At 36.4% G+C, this 25,267-nt stretch overlaps 1 protein-coding gene across 6 annotated transcripts in view; it reads right to left on the reverse strand.

Moving 5' to 3' along the window:
• MED30 (mediator complex subunit 30) overlaps positions 1–22,949 on the reverse strand; it is a 53,181-nt gene extending 30,232 nt beyond the window's left edge. For 5 of the 6 annotated variants that reach the window (XM_059902005.1, XM_059902007.1, XM_059902008.1 and 2 more), the window contains exons 1-3: positions 22,620–22,949; positions 15,331–15,489; positions 13,283–13,387 (exon numbers count right to left, since the gene is read on the reverse strand). In XM_059902005.1, coding sequence (XP_059757988.1) covers positions 13,283–13,387; positions 15,331–15,489; positions 22,620–22,796 — 441 coding nt within the window. In that variant the 5' untranslated portion in view covers positions 22,797–22,949. Of the gene's footprint in view, positions 1–3,674; positions 3,991–13,282; positions 13,388–15,330; positions 15,490–22,619 lie in introns of those variants that run through there. The other variant, XM_059902009.1, reaches the window with a different exon arrangement.
• Positions 22,950–25,267: the final 2,318 nt, after the last annotated feature.

Genomic DNA, 25,267 nt, shown 5'->3' on the forward strand with positions numbered 1-25,267 from the left:
TTCTTAAAAGGCTAGAACTTTAAATATGGCACAAAACTTTTCATTTTGTATCAATACTGCTACTTTTTATACAGTTTTTCATGTTAAAATACTCATAATGACTATCACTAAACTGCATAGAAAAATATTTTTCCAGTGTTGGTGACAGATCACCTGGAAAACTTGTTTTTAAATATGCAAACTCTTAGACCCTACTTTAGAGATTCTGATTCAGTAAACTTGTGCTAAGTCCAAAATCTGTATTTTTAAAAGTGCACCCAAGTTGATTCCCGTGCTCGCTAACCTTGAAGAGGTACTGCCTCAAAAAGACATCTGAATTAAGTTGAAACAGGTTAAGGTAGTTCTAACAAGGACATGCCACTTGGTGATCTTGTAATCCTGTGTCATAGAATAAGATCTCAAAGTACAGAGAAAATACAGGTTTACATTTTCTTTGTAAGTTTTGGGAATGCAAATTACATATTGACAACAGCTAGAATTTTCAAAAAAAATGCATGAATCATCAGTGCATTCATACATTTACTGATGTAAATGCATTAGTGTACAATTCAACCCTATGTAAAAATATAAACTTAAAGATATTAACGTAAATATATTAACTCTACTTCTTTAAGTTAAAAAAAAGATATGAGAGAATTCACGACTGCTACCATGTTAAAAATATATATACACCTGGAATATCTTTCAGTTTAGGCTTAAAAAAATCAGTCCTTGGTCCACAAATGTTTTAAAGGAATAGAAAAAATTTTAAGGCATCCAGTTATGTTGGACAAATTTGATAACAAAGTCTTTGAGCTTTAGGACAAAGCACACATTTTAGTTTAAGGCTGAAAGACTGCTCTCTCTAGCTTAAACTTCCTTGGGAATTTAAGGTAAGAAAATGAATTACTCAAACTGGAACTACATCAAAATGTCAAGTTAACACATTTTGTCTTGTAATGGTGCCAAGGGATCTAATGTCTGAATGATGAGGGCCTTCGGTTTCCAAATCATTTTAAAGATAATTTCATTACCAGGATGCTGAAGTTTTCATTTTATTTTTTTCTTAGCTCTTTCGTATCTCTGCTTTAACCCATGCGAGGCTAACCAAGACCTGATAAGATCACATTGCAATTAATTGAAAAAGCTTCAAAGAAAAAAAACAAAGGCTGCAAAGAAAAATGTCAACACAGAAGTCCACAAATTGAGAAAAAAATTAAAATTAACAATTTTCTCATGATAGTCAATGATGCATTTAGTTTTCTCTAAAACTTTTCTTGGGGTTTGAGAGTTGAATAACTGATGTTATCTGAGACAGTATTAGAACCAAGGAAGAACATCAGTGGACTGTGGTTGCCATTGTTGTACGTTTTTCTTGCAAATTTTTCTGATTGGTATTTTTTTCCCTAGTATTTGTTCCCTGCTCAGTAACTTTTCCATGACTCTCACACCCAATTCCTAGCCACAGAGATGGGCTTATAACCTGGCTGATCTAATTATAGAACCCACAATGTACACACAGTTGGTTCAAAGGTTGGTTACGTGACCCAAGCTGCGCTGATCAGGGTCCACTCCAGTTCTCAGCGCAGAGTGGGAGGAGAAGGGGCCCAGCCTCTGGAGTCAGGGCATGGAAAAGATGTAAAGGTAAGCTGGTGGGAGGCCATCTTTCCCACCATTTGGAGAAAGCCTGTCTACAGTAGGAGAGAATGGAGCAGAGAGAGAGCGGAAATTAGGGGTGGGCAAAGAGAATCCCGGGGCATTGAATCTTGGTTCTAATTCTTGAAGTCTTGGTTTCTGCAGCTTTTCTCTGCTTCTGTGAGCTCTTCTCAAGCATCCTTTCTTGGGACATGAATTAATAAATTCCCTTTTTGGCTTAAGCCATTTGGAATTGGGTTTCTAACATTTGCAACTACAATTCTAACAAAGAATATAAGATCAACTAATCCCACCTATCATTTTACAGACAAGAAAACTGAGATTTACTTGCCCAAGGCCACACATGGTGATTGAATTGCCTTTCTGGCTCTTCAGTCTCCCGGCATGCTCTCCCTCAAAAAGCTGAAACTTTGTTAGTGGAGTCTATGTTTTTATAACCCCAACACATTCATAACAAGCCTCAAGTAGACTAGTGAGTGACTGTATAAACCAGCATCAGTTTTGAGGACTTCAAGAACACACAGAATTTGAGGTTCCCAGAATTTGGGGCTACTGCTCTATGAGAGTAGCTGCATCGATTATTTCTCCACATTGAGATTCCCTATAGAACCAAGCCCCCAAAGATACAATTTCCACATTCCTTTCAAGAGTTGAGTTTGTGACACCTTGAATGATCTAAGGAGTTGAGTGTGATTAAAACAAAACAAAACCAAAAAACTCCATTTGGTTAAAACATTTTTTTATAACTGCTTTACAAGTTGTCAGTACCAAAACACTAAATTCCCAGTAGTCATCAGCAATCTACCATGCAAAGAACATACAGTGAAAACCTGTAAAAAAAAAAAAAAAAAAAAAAAAACAAACCCTCCATGTCCAACTGGTGATAGGCTAAATAAAATAGATACTGCAGACTTCTGGGGTAGATTGAATTATTGGTCCTAATTCTTCTTGTCATAGCTTCATATACCATTACCTTCTGCCTTATAACTGCTGTGCTTCCCACCACGGGGTCATTTCCCCATTTGACTAACACTGGGCTTGCTCAGGGGAACTTGCTCTGATGAATGTGCAGTTAGAGAGTCTAAAGATGTCCCCGTGGTTTGGCTTGTCTTGTCGTGCTTCTGCCACTTGTTAGAGGTGGGAATCTGTATAACTTAAAATGAATAGGCAGTGTTTGCACATGCTGGAAAATTCCACAGGTGCCAAAGGGTATACAATGAATAGTAAGCATCTTCTGTACCCTTATCCTCAACCACCCAGGTTCCCTCCCCAGAGGAAGCTGGTACCCTTCCGAGAATCCATATACTACAAAGTCAAATAGCAGTATTTACTGAGTTCGAACCAAGGCCAGTAGGTAGGGGCTTCTGGATCAGGCTGGGAGAAATCTTTCCTGAGAAGGATCCAACTCTCTTATTTGAGGATACATTATTTATAATCTGAGAAACCAGCTCCTGTAGGCAGACCTGTAAAGGACTTATTACTGTAGACCAACTACCAGTCTACAGAAGCACTGGTCATACAGAACTATCTCATTTAAACTCTTAAAAATTCACTGTTTCTAAAACATGCTTAAGATTACTTTAGGATATATCTGAAAAATCAGATAGGGGGTTGCTTCTTGGCCTAAAGCAGGTAGCAAATAAGCACATAGTTGGGATTTCAACACATTTTTCTCTCCTTTTAGGGACAGATCATTCCAATTAAGGCCAAACACTTGAAGAACCACAATAAAAACAATTTCAATTTTCATCTGCTTACAACAATAGAGAAGTTAACTGTTTTCTCATTCTAACTTCCTTGGGACTCAAACTAAATTTTAAAAATTGAGCTGAAATGGTAACTTATATGTTTAATTTGTACCACAGATGGACTGAACTTGATATTTTCATCTGCAAAAATGTTTAAACCTTTCATTTTCTCCTAAAAGGGTAATGAAATGAACAAAACAACCATTGATCAAATTTAGAAATTTATTTACAAAACTTAATTACTTTGCTTTTAAAAAACAATTATTTAATTCATGAAGATTAACCAAAAACAAACCCCATCAAAGTTTACTACCATAATCTTTCACAGAATCAAAAGCTTAAAGAAAAACCACCAATGAATGCTTTCATGTAAAACCACAGTGTAAAAAATAGAAACTTTCATTCTAGTGACTAGAATAAAAGCAGATAAATAATCTTCTTTAAAGGGAAAAAATGCTTGAGGGGAAAAAAATGGTATAACATGTGTAATGCTGGACATTTAAATATCAGTTTAGTTCCTCATTGCTAACATGGCATTTATATCCCAGATGAGATTTCGTAATTGATCCATAATTTGCTTCAGCTGTTGATTCTTCTGTTTGAGTTTCTGTACAAACAAAAGAATTTATCAAAAATGTTTCATGAAATACATACCATGAAGGTAGAAGACTAAAATGTCATAAGTTAGAACTCTAATGATCCAGACCGAAATTCAGCTAATTTCCTTAAAGGCAGAAGGTCTCAATCCTTTTCTGGCCGCAAACATTCACTGCAAGGCATGATGAATTCTAATTCAGCCCCCAGAGGCCTACAGCTCCATCCCCCACCTCCCTTTACTCCTCCCACTGCTACCACCAAAGAAAATAAGCTCAATATTTACTTGTTATAAAACCTAAGTACATAGATTTTCCAAGAGGCAGCGTAGCATAATGGTTAAGAGCACAATCTCTAGAGCCAGACTCTCTGGGTTTATACTCAGCTCCTTCACTAACTAAATATATGACGTTGGCCAAATTACTTAAGCTCTCCGTCCCCCAGTTTCCACAACAGAAAAATGGGGAAAATAACTTGAACCTACCTCATACGAGTTTTTATGAGGATCAAAAGATTTGATTCATGTCAAGTGTTAGGACTGTGCCTGGCATACGAGTAAGCATTCAACAAATGTTACTGGTCAGCACAGAACGCGAACCGTCAATGGAGAACATAAAGTATAATAAAAATGCAATGCCTGATGGAACTGGTCTTTCAAACATGCGGCAGAAGTCACTGTTTGCTCTCGGCATGAAGTGCAACCTAATGCTGAAAACTGAAGACAAGATGGTACAGCCCTGATATAATCGTCTTCCTAACTGAGATCTGCTGGATGCCCTGAGTGCCCATGGCAGGTGTCTCTGTATCTCTAGGTCTGGGTTTCTACTAGACCACGGTTTGTAAACTTCTTTTTAAGCATCCTCTTTTCAAATCCTAGGTAGTAAATGTCTGTGTGGATAAAACAAGATAAACATAGAGAATTTCAAAGCGTTTACTAGTTATTATAATAATCATTACTTTTAAGTAACCTCTTGGAAACATTACATTTGGAAGTAATATATTTAGTTAGATACTTTTAAAGATACTATGTTAAAATACCTCCAGATCAAGTAGTACCTGTTCATTATAAAGAGACCTAAAAATCTTAATTTTGATTTCATTAAAGAGCAAACTAAGACTAAATAAATCGCTCATATTCTATCTAGAGTTAGAGAGGTAACAGGAGGTAAGAAGCTAAAAGGGAGGAAGAAATTCTTATCGGAAAACAGAAAAGCAATTTAAAGAGACTTCAATATTAATTAAATTTAATTCGTATTTGAAAAGAGAATTAACACAACACAGTCAGATTAAAACATATGACCGTAGAGTACACAGGGTAAGCATACAGTATTCAGTACCATAAAGCTCACTTTAACATAGTTTTGGGGAAAAAGATACTATTAGTACTTCAGGTACTCAGTCTCCTTGTTCAGTTTTCACACGCCCGATCTTCTAAGTTCTGTTGTCGTAAGTATGTGGTAGCTGCCTATTAAGTCTCTGTCATCCTAGAGACCAAGAAACTTCTGCCAGCAATCAAGGGTGGCAGCAAAACAGGAATATACGACTAAAGGTGTATATTGGGAGGTCGAAAACCTTAGTTCCAGTTCTAACTTTGCCTCTAACTTGGTATTTGATCTTAGACAAATTCCTTATCCTCAGTTTTCTTTTGTAAGAAATTGGATTATATAATCTATTAGGCCCTTGCCAGTTCTGATTTCTTTATACCCATACATAAGATGAAAATCAGTTACACAGACACATGTAATGAAAACCAGTAAGCTTAGTTCAGGGAACTAATTCAAGGCTTCAAAATGATTCAGTCAGCTGCCCTTTTCCACCAAGCCATCATTCCTCTAAGCTGTGAGAGACTTCAGCTACCATGATTCCCTGCTCAATTCTCATTTTTCAGGTGGAAAGTAGAGAAGAGCAACTTAATAAGAATAAAAGGAAGAGAAAGAATATGAGTTGATTTTTAAAAAATTATTTGAATTGGTACCTTCTGACATATCTTGAATATGGTCACTTTAAAAAATTTCAGAACTTCTCTTTGGAATGGAATTCTTAGCCTGTAACACATTTTGTTCCATAAATATTTACTGAGGGTATATTATGTGCCCGGCTCTGGGTTAGGCATTGTAAGGGAAGAAAAATGAGTAAGAAATGGTCTGTTGCCTTGAAGAAACTCAGCATGAAGTAGGAAGAAGATATACTGCCCAAACGACCTAGACCATAACCTGGTTAAGGCAGATGGCAGGGGAAAAATATCAGGTGCTGTGGAACCCCAACTGGTAGGGTCAGCAAACAAGGAAAATATTTTTGTTTGGGGTCTAGAAAAGTTGGTGGTGAGCAAAAAGTGGAAGGAAGGATAAATTTGGTCTTGTTAGTAGACAATGGGGATCCATTAAAATTCTTGAAGAAGAAGAAGTATGATTTAAACTGCAGTGAAAAAGGTTAACTGGGCAAATGTGTGTGATGGGTTCTCCTAAATAACTTCAATAGTGACAAATCTGTATCCATGGAAAAGGAGAAAGAGGAGGTATTGTAAGTTTTTGAAACAGCTGAAGACCATTCAAAGGCCAAGTCTGGTGAAAGAAGCTTAGTGATCACATTTCAGTATAAATTAAGGAGTAACTAGAAGTAATGAAATTATATTGTTGTGTGGTTAAAAACAGACTTTCAAATCAATATCAAAACAGAGGTTACAGATGGCTCCCACAATGGTTACATCACTGGAATAAATGCTACTTTCAAGAATACTCATTTGGAAATATAAATTCTGATGTACTCATTTAAAAAATTTAGCGTCATTAACTCTTAAGAGAACTAAAAAATGTGGGATATTTTCAAGGTAATATTCAACTCTAGGGAATAGTAAAACTTTTTTAAAGCATGATATGTCATAAGGCATTTGGACAGTTTGTCTCAAAGAGGCCACAAAGTTTTAAATTAAAAGAATTAGCATACAAGTAAAATACCTAGAGCCAAAACACATCATGAAAATATCAACAGCAAAGCTGACAGTTATGCTTATTAGTGGTTAAACTGTAAATAAATTTTCATGACATGATACAGGATTTAATATATACAGTCTTGCCACTGATTGATTTTAACAGAGGTTGACAGCTGCTGTTATCAAAATCCATCATCTGTGCCTAATTTGTTACATTAACAGGTGAATGTGTAAGTAGAGTAGATACTTAAAAAAATATGTTTATGCTAAGTCATACCATGTAATTTACTATTCATACAAAGGCTGTGACAATTGGTCAAAAATGCTTTAACTTCTAACTGCTTGAACTCAATTATATGTCAACTCTGTAAAAACTACCCACATATCTCTTTCAGTTTCATTTTACCATTAACAGAATACTTTTAAGCAAAATAGAACTCATTCTGATATCCTTAAAATATAGTCTCAAACAAGTGTTCATCCTTTACTTGGGTATTAAGGCTTATGGATTCAAGGACATATGAAAAGAAAATGAAGTATTTTAAAAAGCTAAAAATTTGACTATTAGGCCATTCTGCATCTGATGATTTATATCAAATACTGATTACAAATTTCATGCCCCAAAGTTTCATGCCACTATGGTAGACATTAGTGATATATATGTTGTTAGAAACCAGACTGACCATCAATATGTTCTGTACAATTTCAAGTACACAGTGATATTCAGCTGACCCTTAAACAATGTGGGGGACTGGTTCCAGGACCTGCCGCGGTACCAAAATCTGAGGATGCTCAAGTCCCACAGTCTGCCCTCTGTATCCATGGTTCTGCTTCCGCAGATTCAGTCAACTGCATATTGTGTAGTACTGGAGTATTTTATTGAAAAAAATCTGCATATGAGTGGATCTGCACAGTTCAAACCTGTGTTGTTCAGGGGTCAACTGTAGTTGAAAAATTAACTCAATTAATTTAAACTACTTTTAATAGCATCTGTGTGATTATGTAATTAGGCCAACATTTTACCATCTGAAGGTAGCTATTTAAAATAAACATATTTTTCACAGAAACATTCAGGTATGTGTGCCATTAAGGCAGAAAAATATATATCAATTGATCATGAGTTTACTCAGTGTTTTAAAATTTTTCAATTATATTTTAATCTTATATTCTAGAAGGGAGGTACAAAGTTGGAAGAAGTGGGAGAAAAGAAAAAATAAAATACATTAGTACCACTAATTATACATAAGATAACTTGGTTAACAGTCAGAATATGTATTATAGTCAATTCACATTTATAATATTTTATTTAAGGAATGAGTCAAAAACCTCTTTGGGTCAAAAAATTCACTTTGGTTTTCAGCTGTTAACTTTATTCTCTTCTGCCTTTTTTAGGGGAATTTCAATTTGAGTTAACCAAATCTTAGTCCTCTCCTTTTTTTTTTTTTTTTTGGTTTCTGTTTACTGCTTAATTCTTGAGTACTGTCTCAAATTATAGTAACAATTCCCAGGAAGTAAGAGCCATGAGGCCAATCAAATGAATACTTCCTCTGCCATTCAAGAGAAGATATTTTCTCTCTAAATTCTCTTAAAAAAAAATTCCCATGGAAATATAGGGCTAAGCTTTAAATCTGTTTAATTTAAAACATGTAATGGATTCTTTCCTCTTTGTAATAATCTTCAGTTCAATACCATGTTAACTAAAACAAGTTTTATCCCAAAGTTAGAAGTATGTACAACAGCAAATTCAACAGATTCAAATGGTTTATTCAAAATCAAAACGAGCTCTCAAATGCCTGAAGTATAAATGGGAACACAGAATTTAAAATATGGGCTTTTATTCCATAAATAGATGAACGTTCAGAAATACTACTTTGTGCATTGAAATAAGCCTGTTGCAGATAAACACTGCGGACTAAACACATGTGTTTATCTTTTCTTTTTTCTCAAACCCTAATAAAATGGCAGGAGAGGAATGAAAAAGCTATAAATCCATGTGGAGAAAAATGATCAGAAAGGAGACAACAGTAGATGTCAGGTGGCACATTTTAAGAATGAAAAGTAGAAGGGGAGCAATAAATGACATGGGAGGAAACTACTGTACAGCCCAGATGGATGCAGGAAGGATGCCAATGAGAACGGGCTGATCCTCCACGGAGAACTGGAGACAGGTGCCGTAGCAAAGTCAGCACGTGAGGCCCAGGGGACAGAAACGGGAGGGAAACAGCTACAGGGACTAGCGAGAGCCCCAGGTGCTCACTCCCCCTCCTCACCAACAGGGGACTGAGTACCCTCTCCGTGTCCTGTCCCACGTTTCAGGGAACGAGAGGTTTGTTTCCTATGAAATTGAACCAGAACAGCTGGGGATTCAGTGCCACCAGCACAGCAGACGGCAAGAAGACATGAGACTATACTCTATGTAGGGCACTGGAAGATTCTTCTCTGAAGAAACGGAATAGCCCTAAAGAAAAACCTCAGTAAATGATAGTTGGGGGTCCCCCCAAAGAGAAGAGCCAACTTGCTTCCAAATCTCGCTATGATGAAGCCAACTCACAAAGCCTGTGATAGGCTTTCTAGTGCTTCCCTCCCAAATATAAATGGCTCATGTTTAAGCATCAGATGCTCAGCAGATCTTTTAGAGCCTCCATCTGCAAAGTCAACAAAGCATAACGGGTTGGCAATCTATGGCACGTGACCTGTTTTTGTAAGGCCCATGAGCTAAGGATCGTTTTTACATCAGAACAAGGACCATGGGCTTCCCTGGTGGTGCAGTGGTTAAGAATCCGCCTGCCAACGCAGGGGACACGGGTTCGAGCCCTGGTCCGGGAAGATCCCATGTGCCACGGAGCAACTAAGCCTGTGCACCACAACTACTGAGCCTGCGCTCTAGAGTCCATGAGCCACAACTACTGAGCCCACGCGCCTAGAGCCCGTGCTCCGCAACAAGAGAAGCCACCGCAATGAGAAGCCCGTGCACCGCAAGGAAGAGTAGCCCCCGCTCGTAATGAAGACCCAACGCAGCCAAAAATAAATAAATGAAATAATTAAAAAAAAAAAAAAAAAGAACAAGGACCACATGTCTCACAAAGCCTAAAATAATATTTACTATCTGGTCCTTTAAAGTTTGCCAAACCCTGTATGAGAAGATGATGGAAGAATACCTTCCAATTTCTGAGGGAACTTAATTTACAACATAGAATTTTATATCTAGCCAAACGATCAACTGGACAGATACGTGAAGGCTAAAAACTTAAGTCCCTGCATTCCTCCTAAAGAAGCCACTGACATCTGGACCTTACTGAGGGAGAAATAAACCAAGAAAGAGAAAGATGGGAGATTGAGGAAATAGTGAAACCAACAGAAGAGGTGAAGGAAAGCCCCAGGGCAATGGATGAAGAGCAGGCCTAGGGAGCATTCAACCCAGACCTGACGAGATGGGAGGACTCTGGTGTGTGTGGGGGGGGTGGGGAATAAACCTGTAAGTCGTCTGATAATTTGATTCTGGAAAGTTGGAAAACAGTACTGAGGTGCGGCCACAGATGTATAAAGAACTAACTAAAATTTTTCAAAATTACAGAATTATTAACTTTAGGAAAACAAAATAATTATTCAAGGAAATGTAATTCTAGTTTACTATGTGGCTTAGCAATAAGCAGTATTTATGTGCCATAATAATATGAACACAGAATATTTACTGAACCCCAATTATGACAACGGCATTGAAAGGACTGGGGGAAGGAAAGTATGTAGGTGGGTCCAGGACAGAGAGAGACTGTACAGAGAGCTACATCCTCATGTGGAGAAAGAAATGCTTTTATACATCATAGTCTTGGTATCAATTACATCCTTTACTTAAAATTCACAAAATTCTACGTCAATAGCTAGTAAGAGTTTTTTGATTACACACTGTCAAAGTATTACTATACTCTGATTATATGATAGGTCTTTAAAAAAAATCAAGAATAGCTTATGACTAAATCATCATATTAGGAAAAAAAAGAGGAACTTAGAGAAATGGAAAGTGAAATGAAACTTACCTTTAGAAAAATTACATCTTTCTGAAGTTACACAAGTTTCCCCCCACCCTCCCCCTGATCCCCCCACAAATATCATGATATCTTATATGGTAGAGAACAAACTATATGTATGTCACATGTGGTACTCTGAAATCAAAGTTACCATCACAATTGTGTTTTATTTATATATACATTTCATTGTATTTTATAAATAATATCCTTACTACAGAGAAAAATAATAGAACACATCCATTGTGAATTAATACATAGATTATCAACAGAAACATGTAACGCTTAATAAATGAATGTCTCATATCTCTGTACTACCAAACACCACTTATTCTTCAAGATCTAAATTAAAAGTTCCCAATCCCCTCCTAATCCCCTCCTAATTTCCTACTGTAAATTGTTTATACTTATTACTGTCAAATTTGCTGGAACTATTCTTCTTAATTTATATTTCACCTCTTAAAAATTGTTTTAAATGTCATTTTAGAAAAAGCTATCCTTTTTTCCTGAGTTTTGATATAATTTTTCTTTTAATTTTCCAATATTTTGTTTTGCAAGTCTTATTTTCAACTCTGAAATTCATTTTGACACATGGTGTAATGTAAAAGCTAGCTTAATTTTCCCTAGAAGTGTCTCTTTTTAAAGACTAATTTTCCACACAATCCCTCTTATGTCATATTAAATTCTCATATACAATAGGAAGACTTTTTCTGGCTATTATTTTACTAATCTATTTTTGTGCTGGTATTTCACACTTAATTATTGTTTTTACAGTATGCTTCATATCACGTTTTAGTTTTTGAAGCAAAGAGTTCTTTATTTTATTACTCTTGTAGGAATTGTTTTATATATGTATTTTAGTATGCTCTCAAGAAAAAAATTCCCATTTGGATTTTATTTGGATTTGTTTTTTGATTGGTATTGCACTAAAATCTTACTATTTTTGTGCAGTTTCAAGAGAATTCATATTTGGATTTGGACTGTTACTGTATTAAAACTATGAAATAATCACGACTGGCATTTTTAGAATAGTTATTGCCCATATAAGAACTTAATGTGTTCTTTCAACTATTCAAAACTTCTTTTATGTATCTTAATAAGTTTAGTTACATATATCATGGAAATAATTCCTAACTAAATATTAGTTGTTGCAATTGTGAATAGTATCTTATATTCTAATTTCTTTATGGCATTATAGAAAAATGGTATCAATCTTGTATTAAGCTCTTTTTTCAAACACTTATTGACTCATTAATCAATGAGCTGCTTTGCGCTTAAGCTTGAGTTAAAATGTTATGTACAAGCTTAAGGAACTTAACAGATTTGTACATAATATTATAACCCCTGTTTCCTAAAGTTTATTTCTGTTTCACTGGCTATAACTTCTAAAATAGTATTAAACACAGTGGTGTAAGGCACCCTATTTTATGCCTATATTTCATCTCTATGAAAAATGTTGGCTATTTATCTGAAATAAGTTTTTTTTTAAAAAAGACTATCTTGTTAATAGTTTTAAGCATTCATTGAATCAGCAGCATTTGAAGTCTATCAAATGTCTTTTAGATCTGAGAAAAATAAATTTTTTTTTCAATTTAATCTACTGATATTACATATTATATATGTAAACTGAGTCATCCTCCTCTACCTCAGAAAACCCTCTGTGGCTGTGGTGGATTAATTAATACCCTGATGAATTCTATTAACTAGCATTAAGAATTTCAGGAGTGGGGCAGGAGGTGGGAGCGTGTATTTGGAAGTGAAGGAGCGAGATTGGTAGTTTTATTTACTGTGCTATTTGTTAGGTTTTGGTAAGCCATGTTTCCACCACAGAATGAACTGACAACATTCCTTTTTCCCTATGTTTCTAGAGAACTATCTGAACATTATCTTCTGAACTTCTAAAAGTACTCAGCAATAAATTCAAGTTAGGAACTTTTGGGGGGTGGAGGGTGGTGGGATGGGGTAGTGCTTTGATAACTCAATTTCTTATTCAGCTGTTGAGACATTCACCTCTCCTACTTGTAAATTTTTATCATTTGCTGCTCCAAATATGCTCTAAGCTAGAGAGCTACAGTTCTGCCTAGAAAAGAAAAAAGTAAATGGGTTGTGACTGAGTGCCTATGAGGCTTTTCTAAGAGCTTTATTGCCTGAATTCTGTGATCTCTCTTCTGACTATTCAGATGGCATTTCTGCTTACCTTTTAGTTCTGGGTTGTACTCTAAGTAGGTTAAATTTGTCACAGAAAACAACTTCAGGTAATTCTATAATTCAAATTATGTTTTTGAGTTACACAGACTCCCTTGTAATTTGTATCAGTAATTCGGAAATATAAAACATACAGACTAGCAACTCACTTTATTGACTTCAGCAATTTCTCGCCTCTCTTCACTAGCAAAACGAGGTGGGCCGGCCCGGTCATCATTCTTTGAGCCATCTTCTTCCACGTATGGAATAAGTTGCTGGGAGTGACAGACAAAAGTTAAAAAAGTCAAACATATGACACACAATTTCCAATTATACTGGTATAGATAATGCATCCGATTAAGATCAATTTTTATACTTTTCTCTTAATAGTACAAAAATACATTTTAATTCAAATGACGGCCTAAAATAAAAGCCTTAGAAGTCTGTCATTTCAGTGCACTCTAACATTAGCTTTTCAGGTTTCTTTTGTAAAATAGTCCTTTTAGCAAAATTAGTCGTCACATATAATTAAGTAATATCCTAATTAAGTAATATCCTACTCAGTCAATCAGCAAGTATTTAATTGGCAGATAGTGGGTGAGGAGACACTGCAAAAATAATGACAAATAAGATACAAGTCCTACCCTTAAGAAATTTATAGTTCATTGAGATGGAACAGGCTTTCCTTCATCTATACTAAAAAGAAAGGAACTTCATGGTTGTGTATTATATAAATGTGATTTACTTGCTATCTAGTATCTGTGCAGATTTCTAGATGTCTTTTAGTTAGGAGAAAGTTTTTTTTGTAAGAGAAGAAAATTTATATAGCAGTGAAACTTCTAGCAGGATTATAATTAAATACGTATGATTTGTGATGAAGTTTATTTGATGAAGCCTCTTGTGACAGAGACTTCAGGAATTATCTAGTCCTTCCATCTTTTATTACCAATGCAGGAACAGGACAGAGGTAAATAACTGGTACAATCAGGAGTCAATCTGGCCAAACTTCTATGAATTCTTGGGACAAATATAAACTTGCCCACATTCACAGCTACTTTCTTCCTTTCCTCTCTCCTAACGCAAGCAGAGTGGTCCTTCCTCCTGAAGACACTTAGTCTCCATTCCTGTGCCCTGATTCCTCTGCCCTCCTGTCTTCATTATTTATTTCCCCCAACCTCACCCTACCATTCTCTTCCTTTTTTATCTAAACATGTTCTCCCATTTGGAGGAAAAAATCCCAAACCCTCAACTCTATCCCTCCTTCCATCTACTGCTTTCTTCCCTTGCTTTTAATAATCTAAGCTTCTTGAAAGATGGATATCCACTTTCTGGCTTCAGTTCCTTATTTCCTGTTTAATCTTCAGCTCACTGTGATATGACTTCTTGTTGCTACCTTTCACAGACGCTCTGCTCAAATATACCAACAATTAATCTGGTGGACAGTTTTCATTCTTTATTTTCCTTGACTTCTCTGCAGCATCTGTCAATATCAACCACATTTCCCATCTTCCACATCTCTGACCACTTCTTTTCAGGCTGTATTGCAGTTTACTCTTTCACTGTTCACTCTTTACATGCTGATCACTCAAACAAGAAAGCACTGATCACAGGAAACTGTTCCTTATATGTAATGAGAGAACATCCAAACCTTCCCAGCTACCTTTGGTGGCAGAGATATAACTTGTCAACAGGAAAAGGGCACCTATAAAAATATCATATACCTAATTAACTAAAATATATCTATGATCTGAGATTAAATTAAAAAAAATATTTAAAAACTAGAGTGATTCCACTAAGATAATTTAATAATGATAAAAATAGTTATAACCTTTTATCTGTAAAGAACTTACATGAAAACCACTTTAAAAGGATTTTACAATACTATTAATATGCCTACTAAAACATCATGCACTGATTTAATTAAAATGAGACACTGGAAGCAATAATAAAAATTGCCACAGACAACCCTCTCTTCCCAACAACAAAAATTTACTATCAGCCTGGATGTTAAAGTCTACTAGAAATTATTAACATGAAAAGACAGTAATAATTCTATGCATATATATATATATATCACAATTTCATCTTCTCTAGTCAAAAGCAAAACCAGTGTGTTTCATAATCTGGAAATATGGTGAAAATAGAAGAGAGAAAGGAAAAAATTACAAATGTCCTGAGACTATCTTAGACTCATCCTCCCTCTACCACTAAAACTTGCCTCTACTGGAATGGGATCCATCCCGCCGCAGTTTTCATTGCATTTATCATAGACCAATCTCAGCTTCCTGAAGAGAATAGAGAGTTGGCGAAGATGATCCTGTAGCTTTGCTAAGCGGTCTTGATATGTTCCAGTATGGTAAGTGACACCGTTTGGCAGCTTCTCAACAAAAAAACAAAAATATAAGGTAATGAAAATCGAGATTTTCTTTCAGTAAAGCTAGCAAAAAGAAACAATCTTTAAGCAATGCATAAAAGCAAGCTGTTCCTCACAGTTAATCAAGTGCAATTTTAAGAATTTAAGAGTAATACATGTTCATTTATTAATTAGCTCCTTGGCAGCTCTAGAAAAGACTTTGTGATAAGCCTCTCTGATCAGTTGAAATGCTTTCCACCTCTAACTTTTGATTATATCACAGCTTTGTATTATAACTTTAAAAAGAATACACAATTTTAATATCACTTACTATCATATAAAGGCAGCAAGCTTCTGAACTCAACCAGGAAGTTAAAAACAAAATACAATTTAAAGGAAAAGAAGAAGAAAAGAAAAAAATTAAGATCAGGACCTTTCAGCAGAAGAAGAAGAGTATGCTGCCACTGTTGTAAAAATAATCTCAAAATACCTTAAATATAAGATAATTAATATACTCAAGGCATGCATTAAAACATAAAGCTGTCACCAGAAGTTTTACTTTAAAAGGAAATCAATAGCAGGAGATAGGTGCAAATCAATCTGTACTTGAACATCATTAATAAATTATTACAAGTAACTGCTATGATCATAACTCTGTGTTGGATGCTTATATATTTTTAATTCAGGAATTTTATCAAAAGAAGCCAAAAATATATACTGAAATGACAAAAATCACAGATAAATGGAAAAACTACTACTTATTTAGAACTAAATGCACCTTTTGTGCAGTGCTGAAACTCACAAACAAAATCTTCCTTTCTCTGTACACCTTTACAGTATTTTATTCCCACAATTTGAGCTGTGAAATCATCCTGAAATTAGAATTAACAAAATTTGTACCATGTTTTCTAGTATACGAGGTAATTTCATTATAAGCACTCATACATACACTTACCCTGGGGAATAAAGTGACTTAAAACCAAGACCCAAACTACTGTCTAATATCTAGAAAATCAGTCCAGTCTTTCTAAACCCCAGTTCATCCTTTTTTTCTTTTCTAAACAGATGAGGTAGGAATGCAAAAAAAAAAAAAGCCTGATAGAGTGTTCAGAGAAGAAAGAAAACAAGACACAGTATCATTACAAGTAGGTAAAACCATAAACACTAAAAAAAGAAAAAAAAGACTGTAAAGGCCTATATGTAGTTGTTAAAAGGTGTAATAGTTGATAAAAGATGTAACAGGAAGACAGGCTTAATAATTCATTTTCTTCTTTTCTCTCATTTCCAAATTTCCTGTAATGTTATGTTTATAAGTTAAGGAGATGGATCTTCTGAAATTCTTTGAAATGAGTTTTATTAGGATTTTTGGAAATTCTCAAGAATTAAAACATCCTGAGGATTATATCTCAAAGAAATGTGATAAAAGTACTAAGGACTGAATTAGTGAAAACAGTTTAAAGGAGAAAAGCATTAAGAGTTCACCCCACAATACAACGTAGGATTTCTCATGACCTTTCAATTTATGAACTTTCACAAACATTAACAAATAAGAGAAAAGTTTCAAAGGGTCACTGCTTTCTTGTTTGGGTGGTAATAAGAAGTATAATGATTACATCTTGCATACAGAAGCAGGCTCTACCTTTATTATGGTACTGACTACGTTGAGTACTTTGCCCATATTTTGTACTTAATAAAGACTAGAAGCAACTGGCATTTATATCCCTGTATTTAGTATAGTGCACACACACACAAAGTTTTAAAGTACAGTCTGGATTATTTTACTTTCATGAATTATTTTTTCCATAAATCGACACTTAAAATTCGCTAAGAATTCTGTGTTATGCAAAAGAACTCTTGATAAATCCTTTCATAAAGGAAAACAAAATCCTTCGAAATACAAAGAACCACCCTCCTCAAATTCACCCTCTTAGCAAGTCTGGGTATTAGTTTTCACATAGAGCATCAGCTTCTCAAAGAAGGAAGCAATTAATTCTTCAAAAAATTTACTGTACACTTTTCATGTGTCAGACACTGTTCTAGAATCTGAGGTAGAGCAGTGAACATGAGAGAGACAAGTTTCCTATACTATAGAGTATAGAGTATAAGTTATAATAGTGCCTAGGAGCTCTTGGGATATACTATATAATGCAGATGTTTAGCTAACAAGCTCATCAATAACCATCTCACTAATGAATACTGAATATTTGTAAATAAATATGTGATCATACCGCTAGACACTAAAAAGGCATTCAACTAAATTCAACATCCATTCTTAAAACAAATACAAAACTCTTAATAAAAATTCTCCAACACGATAAAATACATTTATCTCAGTTAAAAAGTCAGCACCGGGCTTCCCTGGTGGCGCAGTGGTTGAGAATCTGCCTGCCAACGCAGGGGAAACGGGTCCGAGCCCTGGTCCGGGAGGATCCCACATGCCGCAGAACGGCTAGGCCCATGAGCCACAATTACTGAGCCTGCGCGTCTGGAGCCTGTGCTCCGCCACAAGAGAGGCCGCGATAGTGAGAGGCCCGCGCACCGCGATGAAGAGTGGCCCCCGCTTGCCACAGCTAGAGAGAGCCCTAGCACAGAAACGAAGACCCAACACAGCCATAAATAAAAAAAATTAAAAAAAAAAGAATACAAGCAACCTAAACTTCAATTTGAAAAAAAAAGAAAAAGCACCATGATTAATGTGGAAATATTACAAGCATCTGCACTAAAGTCAGGAACAAAACAGGATGTCTACTAAGACCACTAATACTACCAGTGAACACTGTTCTGGAGGTACTGGCCAATGCAGTCAGAGAAGAAAAAAATGTTGAAATATTAAAAAGCTGTGGTATAATCGTCACTATTTACAAATGATATAAAGTGCTGCTATCAATAAAGGAAGTCAAGAGAGAGATGGGTACAAAATTAATACACAGAAAACCATAGCTCTGCTTTCATATATAAAAACAAAAGAAAATGAGAAAGGAAAAAGACCCCATTTACAACAGCAACAATAAGGATAAAATATCCAGATAAAATATTTGACTTAAAAAATGTCAAGATAAATATGAAAACTTAAAATACTTCATAGAGACACAAAAAAGGATATTTTGTGTTCTTGGTTAATAAGACTCAACATCATACCAATATAAAGTCTCTCTAGGTTAAATCAACCGAATAAAAGCACTAACAGGATTTTCTCAGAACTATTAAGGTGATTCTAAAGTACATGTGGAAAGATAAGCAAGAATAGCCAGGGCAATTTTGAAAAATAAGTGTAAATACTTTATAGAGCCTCAATAAATATAAGAAAGTTTGCCATTACTACATAAAAGAAGGCAGCTAAGTGGAATAGAGCATCCATAAATTGATTCGTTTATATGAAGTAGCATCTGAAATCAGTGGGGGAGGAAAACAAATTATTCAATCAACCTTTTGGAAAAAGTAAAGTTGGGGCCATGCCTTATACTTCATACTAGGATAAATTCCATACGGATCAAAGTTGAGGTATAAAAATTGAAACAAAACTGAATTTTTCCTGATTTTGGAGTGGGGAAGGACTTCCTAACTTAGACATTGAACCTAAGAAGACTGATAAATTCAGCTACCTTAAAAAAAATATATGTATGGCAAAAGGTAAACAACAGACTGGGGAAAGAAATACTTGCAAGTTATATCATACAGAGCAGGTTTTTCTAATACGTAAATAGCCAAATCTTATAAGTTGGGGGAGAGGGTAAAAAAGACCAGAAAAAAAAAAAAAAAAAAAGATAGAAAAATCGGCAAATAATATGAACAGGCAGCGGAAAAGGAAACAGAAATGATTCATAAAAATATGAAGAGATGCTGGGACTCATTAAGACTAGGAGAAATGTAAAGTAGATTTTCACCTATCAAATGATCAAAGATCCAGAAATATAATTTGCTGTGTTAGTCACAGCCTGATTGTTGGTCAGGAAATGGTAGCATAAGCTGGTACAACTTCCATGGAGCGCAATTCATCATAATTTATCTAATTACAGAAGCACAAAGCCACGTCTAAGAATTATCCTGCAGGTATACTTGAGCATTTATGTAGGAAGGTATTCACTACAGTATAACAGAGATTAGAAGCAATCTAAATGCCCTTCACTAGAGGACTGGCTAAATAAAGCACCGTATGTCCATGCAGTGGATTACTATATTATACACCTTAAAAGGAAAAGGAAGTATTTTCTGTATAGATATGAATAAACTCCAAAAGGTACCAAATGAAAAAAGCAAGGTGCAAAATGTGTATAATATACTAGTATTATCTGTGCAAAAAGGGAGGAAATGAAATAATATACATATACATTTGCTTAAATATGCACAGACTATCTGGAAGGATATACTAGGATAGTAATAAAAATCAATAATAATCATCACCTGTGGAGAGAAGTTAGCTAGCAGATAGTGATGGGAGGGGGAATGTTCACTGTAATGTCCTTTTTTATTTCTGAATTCTGAATGTATTATATATTCAAAACAATTTTTTTTTAAGATTTAAAGCATAACAAATAGAATCAAAGCAATACGTTCTTATGCAGGGAATCTTAATCTGGGATCTAGCGATCTTTGGGGAGACATCTGTTAACCCCCTGAAATTTTATTCAAAATGTTTACATGTGCATTTTTCTCAGAAGAGAGTCCATAGTTATCATTAGATTTTCAAGAGGCTAAAGGACAACTAATAACCATTTCTCTAAAACAAATGCTCAGAAATAACCTCAGCAGTTGATATTTATGGCACTTCATCCTTCTAGATTAATAATATAGAAGATAATTTTAAAAATTTGAATACTTAAAGAAATGCATTAATAAATAGCTTATATGTAGTCTTGTTTGTACCACTTCTCTCAGCTTTTTATAAATGAAGGAGCACATTGTTGCTTCATTTCCAGCCAATTATGATATGGCCCACAGGGTCTTAGAGGAGTTAAATCACAGAATTCACAATATAAGAAGCACAAAGAAATAACTATTGTAGTCCCTTACAAATTGGTTTTGAATATATGTCCACATGTAATCTAGTTGTTAATAATACTTTTTTGAAAGAGTTCAGTTCTTTCATTGTTGGTTATGGATGTGTATTATATCTCTGTTAATAGTACAAATTGTTTGACAGCAAGTTAGTATCATAAAGAGGTTAGTAGGACGAGCTACCAGTCATGTGTGATGTTGGGTAAAATCTTCTCATTTTAAGCCTCAGTTTCCTTAATTGTAAAATCGGGATAAAAATACTTCTTAGAACTGTTCTTATAACAGTATACCTGACCAAGGAAAGTATTTGATAAATGTAAGCTATTAGCTCTACTAGTCCAATACAGCAGGTTGAAAATAAAGAAATATTTGCTAAATTCTGAGATCATTTAACCCATACTTTAATCATCTTATATATTAATCTATTAATTTTTAAAACAATAGCCAAAGATTTCATATCTTCTCTTGGATTCCCTTTGTATTTTATTTCACACTGGCTTTACTGACATGGTCTTAAAAGATTTCCATACAACTGTATTACTTCTAGAATCAAGAGAAAAAAAAAACTCAACCATTAAAAAAAAAAAAGGCAATAAAACATTCTTTAGTGCACCAATTGAAATAAGAGTTCTAAAGTTCTAAGAGTCTGAGGGCCTGGTTTCAAATTTACCCTACACTGACTAGATTTGGACAAGTCACTTCACCTCTCAGAATCATGGAATCCTCATCCATAAAACAAGAATGATACCCACATCACATAGTAGTAAAGATAAGCATTAAAAATGGGTTAGCAAAATGGTGCTGGAATAATTGGATATCCAAATGCAAAAAAAAAAACCACTCAGATCCATATCTATCATCATATAAAAAAATTAACTCCATGCGGATCATAGACCTCAATGTAAAACCTAGAACTATAAAACTTCCAGAAGAAAACATAGGAAATCTTTGCCACCTTGGGTTAGACAAAGATTTCTTAGATATGGCACCAAAAGCAAAATCTGTAAAAGAACAAATAAATTGGATTCCATCAAAATTTAAAATACCCGTTCTTCAAAAGGCAACGTGAAGAGAATGAAAAGACAAGCCACAGACTGCGAGACAAAACAAAAAGACATACAATGCAGAAAAAAAAGAAAAGACATACATTAACAAGTGCTGGCAAGAATGAGGAGTAACTAGAAGGCTCAAGCACTGCTGATGAAAATGTGAAATGGTGAGGCCACTTTGGAAAAGTTTCTTAAAATGTTAAACAGACATTTCCCTTATAACCCAGCAATTCCACTCCCAGGCATCTATCTACTCAAGAGAAATGAAACACATGTTCACACAAACATTTGTAGCTGAACACTCATAGCAGTATTATTTATAATAGCTCCAAAGTGGATACAACACAAATGTCCATCAACAGATGAACAGATACGCTAATTGTGTTATATTCATACGGTAGAACACTGTTCAGCAATGAAGAGGAAGGAACTACTGATATATGCTGAGTGAAAGGAGCCACACCACCCGCCCGCACCAAAAATCATAGTGTATGTTATATGAAACTCTATAAAATGCAAACTAATTTACGGTGCCAGAAAGCAAAGCAGAGATTGGCTGTGGATGGAAGGCCAGAAGTAAAGATTTAAAAGGGGCACGAGGAAACTTTGTGGGGTGATGGATGGTTTCACAAGTACACATGTGTCAAAACTTTAAATGCATTGTACTGTACGTCAATTATACCAAAATAAAGCAGTTTAACAAAATGCTTAGCAGAATCTGAATTCAACACCTTGGACCCTCAAAAAGTATTCTGTGGGAAAATATGAGATTAAAATAATCCCAAGAGCATGGCGGAGTGAGACTCACCTCTACCTTGAAAGATAAAAGAGTTCGCCTAGAAACCTGAGAACCCGGTCGAATCTAGAAAATGTGGCTTCAATCTTCCAGAAATCCGCCATGGAAAACATCACCTCCACATCTTGGAGACAGACACATTACTGGGGAACGCTTCTGAATGTAAATGGGGGCGACCACATACTCGAGGTTTGGCCAGGGCAGCCGCGTCGACGCCCAGGGGCCCCACGTAACAAACCAGCAGCCCCTTCCCTCGCAGAAACATCCCGCTTTCTCCACGCACGGCCATGAGCGGAGCCCTCCTTCCTTCCCACCTGCATGTTCCTCAGGAGCTGGAAGATCTCCATGGTGCGGTACACGATGTCCTGGACCGTCTCCTGCCCGATCCGGCAGAGCGATGCGGTGTTGACCTCCCGGGCCGCCTGCTGGGCCTGGGGCCCGGCGAAGGGCCCGGGCGCCATCCCCGACGCCGCCAACGGAGGGGTGGACATGGCGTGGCAGCGGCGTCAGGTCAGCAGGGCTGCAGAGTAGGCGTCAGGACGTCCGCCCGACGCTCGGCGGTCGCTGGCCTCGGCGCGAGCAGAAGCTTCCAAGACTCGGGCGGTCTGATTTAAACACAGCTGCCGCGACTTCCGCCACCGTGACGTAACACGTCGTCAAACGTCACGGGGACTGCGCACTCGGCGGGGTCCCTGGGAACCTGTGTCAGCGCAAAGTCGGCCGGGATTGGGCTGGACGCGCGGGCGGGGCGGGACGGACGGGTTGAGTAGCCAATCACCGGCTGTACTCTAGCCAGAGGGGGCGGAGCGCGTGGAGGAAGGCCGGTGGGTTTTCCCACCAATTCGTTTCCCAGTCTCAGCCAGTGGTTAGAATTCTTGATAGTACGCTTACTTCGTCTTAATTTCCTTGCTGATCATTTTTTTTTTTTATAACAAGCGTACGAAGTTTGTAGTAGTATTGTCCTTTCACAACTAGAAGGCAGGCCCAGAGGGGCTAGTTTGACATGTTTAATCGCATACAGCTTGCAACTGATAACCTGCGATTTGAGTTTTTGATCTTCATGCTTCAGTGTGACCTGACACCAACTCCCCATTTGTTGTTGGTCCCTGCTGAAAAGTTGGTTTATTCGGGAAGCTCTCCTGATCACCGGAAGTATAAAATTAACACTTCTGTCTCACATACACTATCCCCCCACCCCCTTCCCCTTTCTGACTTCGGCACTATGTTGTATACAATTTTCAGTTTGTTTACATTCTGACTTCTCCTCGCCTTATTCACACACACTAGAATGCAAACTTTGTAAAAACAGAAACTATGTTTTATTTGCTTACTCTATTCTCAATGCTTAGTGATTGGCACATAGAAGGTGCTCCATAAATACATGTTATGACATTATAAATGTAAGAAAAATTAGAATAAAGCCATTCTCTCTCCTACCTCTTCCTGTCCATTTCCAAAGGAGGGGGAAAGTCCAGAATGTGAAAACTGGTGATAGGCACTAAATTACTGTGTTTTAAATAGTATCTGAACACTCCATTGGTGAGGACTTAACAGGAAAATGTTATTAAAAATGACATAGGAGCCATTGTGGAGATTTTAAGCATAGTGATTTACAGCTGTTTAGTGAGCAATTGCCATTTGACAAATATTTACTGAGCACCTACTATGTGATGGGTGCTAGGAGTGGAGATAGAGTAGTGGACAAGTCAGACAAAAACTCTGCTCTCCTGGGACAGACCACTAAATATTGTGATGAGTGTCTAGAAGCAAAAGTTCAAGGTCCTAATATCTAGGTGCTAACAATTTAGGGGATCAGGGACAATCTGAAGGGAATAAGTTGGGCCCTGATGGTGAATGGCAGAGGGTGCAGAACACTGGAGCCTCTTCTGTGAGGGGATAATGGGGCAAGGGTACCTCCAGATGCTTCCAGGGTCAGAAGTTTAGCATCAGGGTGTGTCAGGAAATAAGGCTGAAGAGAGGCAAACCTTGGAGGACCTTCTAAGACATGTCAAGCAGTTTGGGCTTTATTCTGAGTGAAAGAGCAAGGCATTGAAGAGTTTCAGGAGACAGGAATAATTGCCAGAAATATTCAGCTTAGAAGGTTTATTGTGGCTGCTAAATGGAGAATGGTGAGTATGTACTGTCTCCTTGTTCCCTCCCAAAGGAAGATGATAATGATGGTGATGGTCTGTATTAGAGAAATAGTACAGTGGGTAACTTTTGAATAAGTATTTGGTAAGTAGTATCTGGAGAACTTGATGTTGACTGGATTGGGAGTGTGAGGAGAAGAAGAAGAAGATGGCACATGTTTCTGCCTTGAACAAACAGCTGATGTGTATGCCATTTACCAAGGTAGAGTACACTGAAGAAAAACATGATTCAGTGAAATTATGACTGGTATCAGTTTCCTATTGCTGCTCTAACAAATCACCACAAACGTAGTGACTTAAAACAACACGAGTCAATGCAATCCCTATCAAATTACCAATGACATCTTTTTTACATAACTAGAACAAAAAATCTTAAAATTTGTATGGAGACACAAAAGACTCCGAATAGCCAAAGCAATCTTGAGGGAAAAAAAACGGAGCTGGAGGAATCAGGCTCCCAGACTTCAGACTGTACTACAGAGCTACAGTAATCAAGACAATATGGTACTGGCACAAAAACAGAAATATAGATCAATGGAACAGGATACAAAGCCCAGAGATAAACCCATGCACCTATGATCAACTAATCTATGACAAAGGAGGCAAGGATATACAATGGAGAAAAGACAGTCTCTTCAATAAGTGGTGCTGGGAAAACTGGACAGCTACATGTAGAAGAAAGAAATTAGAACACTCCCTAACACCATACACAAAAATAAACTCAAAATGGATTAAAGACCTAAATGTAAGATGGGACACTGTAAAACTCTTAGAGGAAAACATAGCAAGAACACTGTTTGACATAAATCACA

This window comes from Balaenoptera ricei, chromosome 17, assembly GCF_028023285.1.
Source record: "Balaenoptera ricei isolate mBalRic1 chromosome 17, mBalRic1.hap2, whole genome shotgun sequence".
NCBI lineage: Eukaryota > Metazoa > Chordata > Mammalia > Artiodactyla > Balaenopteridae > Balaenoptera > Balaenoptera ricei.